This window comes from Canis lupus, chromosome 9 (genome assembly GCF_048164855.1).
Source record: "Canis lupus baileyi chromosome 9, mCanLup2.hap1, whole genome shotgun sequence".
In the NCBI taxonomy this organism is placed as follows: Eukaryota; Metazoa; Chordata; class Mammalia; order Carnivora; family Canidae; genus Canis; species Canis lupus.
In genome coordinates this window covers 30,634,474-30,644,549 of record NC_132846.1, presented here as the reverse complement: position 1 = coordinate 30,644,549, position 10,076 = coordinate 30,634,474, and the positions used below count along the sequence as shown (strand labels likewise).

The 10,076-nt window shown below is 43.0% G+C and overlaps 1 protein-coding gene across 7 annotated transcripts in view; it reads left to right on the top strand.

The window, feature by feature from the left end:
* The first annotated feature begins 1,593 nt into the window (after positions 1 to 1,593).
* The window catches only part of FERMT2 (FERM domain containing kindlin 2), an 80,076-nt gene continuing 71,593 nt past the window's right edge, over positions 1,594 to 10,076 (top strand). For 3 of the 7 annotated variants that reach the window (XM_072838578.1, XM_072838577.1, XM_072838575.1), the window contains exon 1: positions 2,482 to 2,647. In XM_072838578.1, coding sequence (XP_072694679.1) covers positions 2,491 to 2,647 — 157 coding nt within the window. In that variant the 5' untranslated portion in view covers positions 2,482 to 2,490. Of the gene's footprint in view, positions 1,735 to 1,878; positions 2,018 to 2,481; positions 2,648 to 10,076 lie in introns of those variants that run through there. The other 4 variants (XM_072838580.1, XM_072838581.1, XM_072838582.1 and 1 more) reach the window with 4 other exon arrangements.

Genomic DNA, 10,076 nt, shown 5'->3' with positions numbered 1-10,076 from the left:
AAGAAGAAGAAGAAAAATCTCCCATGATCTCAACACCCACACAGCTTCTTATCATTTGGTGTATTTCCTTCCAGTCTTTTTTTTTTTCTTCCTCTGAATAGTTGAGGATAAGCTTGTGATGTTACAGCCACATACACAGTTTTGTACAGCTTTTTACCCTAACAAGCAATTCCCTATTTTTGTAAGAACGTTTTCCTGTATATTTTCAACACCATAATTTACACAAATATTCCCTCCTCTCTGGGACATTCATACCACTTCCAAGAGAACCCTCTGAAACCTCCATGAGTAGAAATAATTGGAGAGCGGACAGACGCCAGATCCGAGGCATCAGTTTCTCCATGATGACTAGCTCCAAGTACGGTAGTGGTTTTCCCTATTTTTGGTGCCAAACCTCTGGCATCTGAATTTCGCTGCTTTCCTTTCGCTCCTTTATGGGTCCCATCCCTTTCTCGAGGCCTCTAACCTCGTTTCCCAACTGCGTTGAGGAACGGAGGGTTATTTGCCTCGTAAGTTCCTTTTCAGAGTAATTGGCACAGCTCAAGAACACGGAGACTTTAAAACCCGGGGCTTTCGCGGGACCTGGGATTAGCTGTCTTGCGGACCTAAGTTTTTTGAGCCCTGCGTCTGCCCGCCCGTCTGCGAGGCGGGTTCTCTGGGGGGCCCTTTCTGAATCGAGTGCGACAGTAAACGGGGGAAGTGGAAGTAAAGTGGGAAGCGGGAGGACCATTTTCTATCCCTGGTCGGTCTCAACAGGTAGAGCCCTGTGGTTCTCCCTACCTGCTGGCACCATCCCAGAGCTATTAAAATTCTTTCAAGGTGTGGCTGAGGGTGGGGTAGAGGATGCTTAGCCACCTACAAGCCCCAGTCGACTGTTAGTTCTAAGTTGCATACAAAAATACACAAATGCAAAGAGCTGGAGCGGCCGGAGAACGTTTCTGAGTCAAACTGGCTGTGCTGCGCCCCGCAAACACGGAGCGTCGGGGGGCGTATCTGACCCGCTTCTGCTTGGAGCCTCCGAACGGGTTAAAAGCGCAAGCGAACTCTTGGGAGTCCGGTAGGAGTTGCTGGTTGTGCCGGACATTGCTTACGAGGCGATTTTTGCGGTCCACCTCCCTCTGGGTTTTCTCATTCTTTTGTGGGATGTTCGTGGAGCTGGCCTGGGCACTCACTTTCTCCAGTTTCCACGTCCCAGACCCTCCTCTCCAGGTCCCGGAGCGCCGCACCTATTCCCGCCCCGAGTCTTCGGGACTCGCTCCAGGCGTGGGGGGGGGGCGGGCGGGGGGACTTGGTTCCCTGAAAGCGACCTTGCCCTGGGAATTTCCTGTGACCGTTTCTCACGGACAAGCCCCTTCTCCCGCTGGAAGGACGGACGCCCACCGCCACGCGCTCCCGCAAAGCCGCAGCCCCGCCCCGCCCCGCCGCGCCGCGCCGCGCCCCCCTCCCCGCGCGGGAGGCCGCCCCCGCTCGCCTCGCTCCCCCTCCTCAGGTCCCGCGGCCGAGAGCCCGGATGTTGGATTCAATCCCTACGCCCGGTCCTTCATTTCCATAAAAGGGCAGCGGCTCGGCGGGGCTGAGATTGCTGCGCCGCGGGCGCCCCTCGCCTCCCCCTCGCCGCGCCCGGCACCTCGGAGCGCGCCGCCCCGCCCGCCCCGCCCCCAGCTCGGGAGTGCGCGAGGCCCCCCTGCCCCCCCCTGCCCGCAGCGCGGCCGCGGGGGACCGTGAGGGACTCGGGTGAGGCGGCCCGACCGCTCCGGGCGGCTCGGGGGGCGGGGGAGGAGGGAGCAGGCGCGCCCAGCCGCGGCCGGACTCGGACGGAGGAGGCGGGGAGGGAGGGGTGGAGCGCCGGCAGACGGGCGAGGGGCCGCGACGACGGGACTCCATTAGTCGCTCCCGCCGGGAGGCAGCGCTTTGCCGGCCGACGGGGGGACCGCGCGCCGCCGCCCCGCGAGCCGCCGCCGCCGCCGCCGTGCTTGTTGCTGCGCGAGCCCCCGGCCGGGAGCGCGAGGAGCGCGCGGTGAGGGGCCGGGACCGGGCCGGGACCTGAGGGGGAGCGAGGGCGGCGAGGTGGAATGTGGGGCCCCCGGGCGGCGTCTCGGCGGGCCGCGGTGCGGAGCGCAGGCCGGCAGGTGAAGCCCGCCGCGGGCCGCTAGGCGAGGGCCGCTGGGCTGGGGCGGCGAGGGCCGGGCGGCGAGGGCCGGCGAGGGCCGCCGCGGGGCGGGAGCGCGGGGCGCCGGCCGGGAAGGGCGCGGAGTCCGCCCGCAGTCCCGCCCGCAGTCCCGCCCGCAGGCCCTCCCCGCCTCGCCTCGCCTCGCCTCGCCTCGCCTCGCCTCGCCTCGCCTCGCCGCCCTCCCGAGTTCGTGCGGAAACCCTCGGGTCCTCCACCTCCTCCCGCTCCGCCGCGGACTCCGCGAATTCGGTGGGATTCGCCTGCCTTTGGGGGAGTGACGCTGACGAGAGCCATTTCCTCCGTGCTCGCAGGAAGGAGCCATGGCTCTGGACGGGATAAGGATGCCAGATGGCTGCTACGCGGACGGGACGTGGGAACTGAGCGTTCATGTGACAGACCTGAACCGCGATGTCACCCTCAGGGTGACCGGGGAGGTGCACATTGGAGGGGTGATGCTCAAGCTGGTGGAGAAACTTGGTGAGTAGCGTCGCAGCCGGGTCTAGATAAAGACCTCCAGGCTGAGGCGGCGGCCGGGGGCGGGGGGCGGGGGGAGGGGGGAGCGGCTTACGGCTGGGGGAGGGGTGGGTTTTGGAACTCTTGCTCGGCATCCCGCAGACACTTTTGAAAATGGTAAGATCTTTCAATAATTAAGCAAAAAAGACCTTTCACCTTTGTGTTGTGTTTTGCGTTGTTACTGTTTGAAATTTTCTTAATGTGGTGATTCCTGCCTCCCAATTAATAGACCTAACTGTGTGGTTACTGGCGAGAACGCCTTATTATTATTATTATTATTATTATTATTATTATTATTATTATTATTATTTTACATTCAGCGACTTCACGTTGGAAGAAATGACAAAAGTGCGCATTTATGTTGAGAGGGGGGATATTACAGGGCTTGTGGTTATCACGTATCTTCAGCGCACCTGAGTGTTGGTGACATCTGGTATTGAGGATGATGCAAACATTTTTTTTTAAAGAATAAACTGTACTGGAAAATGTGCAACTTCTTGCGCCAATAATGAAGGTTCTATAGCCGTACTATACGTGATGGAGTGTATTAAAATGTTCCAGTCAACCACTCTTACCAGGGGTGGGGCAGTGTTTGGACTATCTGAAGTCTGTGCTTTAAAAAAGCTATTTCGAGTGTTCAATTGTATATTAAGCTCATGAAATAATTTTATGCTAAAAAAACAGGCATAATTAAACTAATTCGAGATTCATAGTATTTGCTTGGGTACAAGTATATATTGCATTGATTTAAAACTGAATCCATTTAAATAATAGGGTATCCAACAATAGGGACTGTAAGAAAATTCTGTAGTACAATATTTTGCTCGTGATGCATGAAATTTTCAAATTTAAGAATCAACTAAAATAATTCTAAATATGAGTTTATCACAAGAGAAAGGCTCAGAGGTCTGTCTTCATGAGCTTAACATGCCTTTTGCAGGTCATGCAGTTGTGGTAAGGTGAAGTGTGGCACTGCCATTTATTTATTTATTTATCTATCTATCTATCTATTTATTTATTGCCTTTTTAAAACACGGCTTTCATTCTTCAAGCCACTCTGGAAAATTAGAGAAGTGCTTATTTATCAGGAAATGTATTTCTTTACCAAGAGATTGTTGCAAACCTACCATATAAATTTATGGAACTGGTGCCCTATAATGGTATTTGCAGAATAGTGTAGAATTCATTTAGGTGGATCATCTTTGTATCTCTATAGGTGGTGTAATTATTGAAGGACCAAAAAGAAGCTCCTTACAAGATAGACTCTTCTTAGGGCTGTGCATTGTTTGGCTTTCTGAGACTTGGCCCAGGAAAGCAAGCCCCCCTCGGGTAGTCCTTTGTAAATGAGATTTTACTATATTGGTAATCCAATTAACTGTTGGTTAACGTTGTTCTTATCTGATTTGACTGTATAAATCACTTTTCGTAATATCTGTGAATCTTTTTTTTTTTTTCCAGCATTAGCGTGGGATTATTTAAGGAAGAAAATAGAAAGTATAATTTTTAATATTTCCTTTCTTTTTGAAGGAAACAAGCATTTGCGTCAGAGGTTGCTTATATATATGATAACTGGACCTTACTGATACATTGGTTTCAATATGAGATATTTCTTAGTGTGAAAAAGGAGCCATTGAAGGTGACTGAGACAACTTAAAGTTCTTGAAAGCCAGGCTTTATCTGATAAATAAGTAATGACTTCTATATTTATATTGTATTGATTAGAACTGTTTATTACAGAATCACAGGTATAAATAGAAATATAGAGAATACTATTTGCAGACAGAACTGATGTTAATTTAAGTGACTGTACTCTGAATCTTTTAATGTTGGTGACTGTACTCTGAATCTTTTAATGTTGATACATTTAAAATTTTTTATGCAGTGAAAAGAAGCCCTGAAAAGTAGGAGATGCTGTGTAGGTGGAAACCTTGCATTTTTCTCGAACTGAACCAGTACTGATCTTCCATTTTGATTTGCAAGTAGAAAGTGCTTTTCATCATTATTCTGACTTATCTGTTTGGTGCAAGTAGAACTATGATTTTTTGCTTCTGGTTTTAGGATTAGTATCAAATACTGAATGATGAGCTATTTTGTTACCTATTGGTAAGTGAAAAGAGAAGAAATTCAGTAGGGCAGCATTTAAAGTTTACAAACCCCTTTAGTCAGATTAGAAAGGAACTTCATAATTTTTCGGCATTGCCTAAAACTGCAATGGCTTGTCTTTTGAAACGCTGAGTTGTGTCACCAAAGGTATTAAAGGGTGGACTGGGTAGTTACTTGTCAGCAACTGCAGTAGATCAAAGCAGCTTGCAGAATCTAGATGATTAGAGGTAGAGATGGCACAGGGCCTTGTGTCTTGGGATCACAGAGCAGGGATGGACAGTTGGCAGAACCTGGCTGCTGTGGCCTTTGAATAGTTTTGGTACGGTGGAACGGAAGGTTATCACAGCTTTCACCAACCTTTGACTCCAGATGCCTGTCTGGTCCCCTTGTTCTGATCAGAATCTGTATGAATACCAAGAGCATTAAGTTTTAACTCTTTCTTTCTATGTAATCAATGATAATTGTTTCCCTGGGATTAATAGATTGTGTAATGACACCTCCCTTCAAGGTTGTATTAAAATTTTGTAAGTGGGGCACCTGGCTGGCTGAGTCAGAAGTGTGTGTGACTCTTCATCTCACGGTCATGAGTTCAAGTCCCACATTGGGTGTAGAGATTATTTAAATAAAAAAATACTTGAAAAATAAAAAAACAAAATTTTGTATCTCTGTCCATGTAGGGAATTTTCTGAGAAGAGGCTTTTTAGCATTTATTAGATTATCAAAGAAGTCTGTGATTAAGGAAAAAAGATTGTAACACAACTCCTGGGTTTGACCCCTGCAGGTCAGCCTTATTGCATTCAGCCCAGACTTAGTCACTTAATTGAGCAAGCTAAAAAAGTAAATAAATGCTTCCTTAGTATGTGTCAGCATCATTATTTAGTTAGTATTTTATAAAGAGCTTTTGCACTTCAGTTAAGGTCATTAAATCATGATTCTTTGATTCATGACTTTGATTCAAAGATCTGAAAGGCCTCCTTTAAATTTTAGTGTAAACCTCATGTCATTATGCAGTAACCTTTTAAAAGAAACATAAAGAGTGTATGCTATGAAGAAGTGGGCTTTAGGGAATTATATCCTGATGTCACAGAAAATGTTTTGCATCTTTGACTTAATTTAGGATGATACTAGACAGACAATCGCAAGATTGGTCCCTTCTATGTTTATACCTCATTCTGAAATGAAAAATTGTTTTCTGCCCTCTATTTTTTAAAAATCCAGGTTGACAGTTTGAAATAGAACTTGAAAAATTTATTGTAGTTTTTTAAAAAATAATTTTCAAATCTGTATAGTTTATTTTGTGTCTGTTTTTATTTAAAAGTAGAGTTAATAAAACATTAGGGACAAAGAATGAGATGACAGCAAATAAACTAATTGTACAAAAAATAAATTGTAAGGAAGAGCCCCAATTTTATGGGATTTTCCTTATGTTCCTCTAGAGATCAAGAAATATTAAAACTGTCTACTCACTAGTAGTCAAAACTTAGTATGGAGGATTCGAAGTGAAGAGGTGCTTTGTTTCACTGCGTTTTCAGAACACTTTATAAGTGTCTTCTGAACTTTTTTTTTCTTTTTTCTTTTCTGAGCTTCTATGTACAATTTAATATTACCTTTCTGTAAAAATTCGTATTAGTTAGAGGATAAGGAATTTATTCTTCTATGGAACTTACCGGTGTCTAGCCGGCAACTCTGTGAGCTTGGAGGGAGGAATAATGGACTGATTTCTGAGTTTCTTTTCACTCTAATTCTGTGAGTAGGAAGAATGTAGAAGTTGGGTTAAATCAAGTTAAATAATAATCCAGAGAAAAAAGTACAATTTGGGGGACTCAGGAGTAACTAAAAAAAAGATGAGTTGACCTAGAAAGTTAGAGGACTGTTTCTGAATTGTAGCCTGTATAAAGAAGTCCTCTTTGCATTGAAGTGTTATGTTCTTGCTATAAATAATGAAATAGAGTACATTTATGTTGGAATTGCATGTTCAGACGGAGTTAGGCTGTGAAGTTGGCACATATAACAAAAAAAATCGATGTTAAAATACTCCTAAAACTCCCTTAAAGTGTTCATGAATTATATTATACATTTATTCCATCTCCCAGATGTGCAAAAAATAGCTAATTTTTCCTTCAGAAACTTTTTTTTTTTTTTTTTTTCCTTCAGAAACTTTAAAAATAAATTTCTTTAGTTGAGCATCAGATGAAGAGGTTGGCTTGCATTAGGGGATTTGTTGCAAAAAAATACTTTAAACACTAGGAATGAAGCTTGGCAAGATGAATACAAGGAGAAAAGCATGTGTAACTGGACAGCTCCCTTCTCCTACTTGTGCTTAGTGCTCCTTGGGGAAGGCATGTTTATTTAGTGAAATGGTGTCTATGCTATTGAAATCCTGTTGTTGTTTTTTTCCCCTGGAGGACTTATGGTTGAATTAATGGAAATATCTATGTGGTGCAGATTCACAGTACTTATTTTGAAATGTATGAAGATTATAAAAACATATTTAAATATTTTGGAATGGGATGGGAGAAAAATTTTACTAAAATTCTCATACCACAAAAAAGTATGAGCTATTCCTCAGATGTATTATGTATTGCTTGCTGTCATGTTTTGTACCCTATTTTTTAAAAATCAACAAATACTGTTTGATTCCAACTAGAGTTAACTTGTTTATACAGGCACTAAAAAGAAAGTATCTTTCTTTTTTTTTTTAAGATTTTATTTATTTATTTGAAAGAGCGCAGCAGGGGAAATGGCAGAGGGAGAGGGAGAAGCAGGCTCCCTGCTGAGCACAGAGCCTGTCCCTGGGACTCAATACCAGAACCCTGGTATCACCATGACCTGAGCTGAAGGCAGATGTTTAACTGACTGAACCACCCAGGCACCTGCGAGAATGTATCTTTATTTATTCAGTTATTTAACAAAAGATCCCCTTAGAGATGTCTAATAGCTATTAAAGAAAATTGAAAGAAAATTAATGTTTTATTTTTTTATTTTCATCTCTATTTTTTGAAATTTCAGTCTTATAAGTTCAGTAATAAAAGTAACTGTGAGTGGGACACAGGGTGGCTCAGTCAGCTAAGTGGCTGCCTTCATCTCAGCTCATGATCTCAGGATCTTGGGATCAAGCCCCACATCAGGCTCTCAGCTTACTTAGCAGAGAGCCTCCCTCCCCCATGTGATCTCTCTCGCTCTCTGCCTAAAATAAAAAATAAAATCTAAAAAAAAACAACAACAAAAAAACCCCTGAGCACTGTATAATCTTTATTTAGGTCACCAGTTAGCATTTTTGCCATTTGATTTCTCTGTACACATATTCTTTTGAATCACTTTCAGTAAGTTGCAGGCATCATAACCTTTCATCCCTGAATATTTAAAATATGTATTACCTAAGAACAAGGACTTTCTCTTACATATTACATTAGTTATCAAATTTAGGAAATCAGGGACACCTGGGTGGCTCAGCAGTTGAGCGGCTGCCTTTGGCTCAGGGCGTGGTCCAGGAGTCCTGGGATCGAGTCCCACATTGGGCTCCGTGCATGGAGCCTGCTTCTCCCTCTGCCTGTGTCTCTGCCTCTCTCTCTTTGTGTCTCTCATGAATAAATAAAATCTTTTTTAAGAAATTTAGGAAATTAAACATTAATTCAGTAGTATTGTCTAATATGCATCCATGTTCACTTGTATTTGCCACTTGATTGTTTTTTAAAAACAATTTTATTTATTTATTCATGAGAGACAGAGGAGGCAGAGACATAGGCAGAGAGAGAAGCAGGCTTCTGTAGGAAGCCCAATGTGGGACTCCATCCCCAGACCCCAGGATCATGCCCTGAGCCAAAGGCAGATGCCCAACCACTGAGCCACCCAGGCATCCCTGCCACTTGTTCAAGTAATGGCCTTTGTTTTTTTCCATCCAGGATTCCATTCCACATTTAGTTGTCACTAAACTATTCTTTACTCAGTCTCCTTTAATATATGCAGTGGCTCCCAAGTATTGGTAATATTTTTAGACATTGTTAGGGGTATATATGCAGTGACTACCAAGTATTGCTAATATTTTTAGACATTGTTAGGTATAAGCTTTCCTATAATGTTCTCTGTCTTCAGATTGTTCTTGCTAATGTATACACAGAGTAATACAAAACAGCGTTCTGGCCCTGACACTTAAATCATTTGTGTAATCTTTCGACAACTAATCTAATCTTCTAAGTGGGTTTTGACATTTACAAAAAGAAAATTAACACACTATCTCATAGGTTTTGGTGAGGATTAAGAGATAATATGTGTGAAATGCATTTATAAACTTTTAGTACTATACACATGAGAGTGGCAGTTTTTTCAGTGGTATTGTGATACTGAACTGGGGGGAAAAAAAGAACTGCTTTTAAAAGGAGTTAAAATATAATCTAAACTATTTAATGGGTTCCAGCTTTGAAAGTAGAGAATTGTACTCAGAAGGAGTTTAGTTTGGGACTGTTTTGTGTTCTCACTACCAATAATAATAAAAATAGCTATCATTTCACCCTTCCTCTCACTTCCAAACACACACCTACCTCTTTAATATAACAAAAGCTGTTTAACTGCTGTTTTCATGAGGTTTCTGAAGTTGAATGGACCAATAGGTGGATGATGGTATTACAGAGGTTTGAAAAATTTATAACCATGAAGGCATTAGTAGTAAATTAATTCCTTTTATAGGAGTGATGTGTCTTATTCAGTTATTACAAAGGAATGATACAAAATTGTTTCTTGGCACATGAAAACGTTGAGCCCATTTAGAAACTAAGTGGTTTCAGGAAAAAGTTAATGTATGCAGTGTTTTTATTTAAATAATTACTTTACTGAAATAAATATTAATGCTAATGCCATGGTGTGTTACAAAATGATGCATATGCCCAGTGGGAGTTAAATGAATATTCTAAAGGAATATTTTTAAATAATTTTTTAAAAGATTTTATTTATTCATGAGAGACAGAGGCAGAGACACAGGCAGAGGGAGAAGCAAGCTGCATGCAGGGAGCCCAGTGTAGGACTTGATCCTGGAACTCTGAGATCATTCCCTGAGCAGAAGTCAGATACTCAAACGTTGAGCCACCCAGGCATCCCAATAATTTTTTAATTGAGTTGTGATGTTCTACAGTTGGATTTGTGTTTACAAATTCATATTCATTATAATTCCTTTGTAACAAGTTATTTGCATAATTGCATTTTTTATTAGTTTTTTCTTAATGTCTAGCTTTCTGAGACATAATTTACATACATTAACATTCATTCTCTTGGTATAGTGTACTGAGTTTTAACAAAT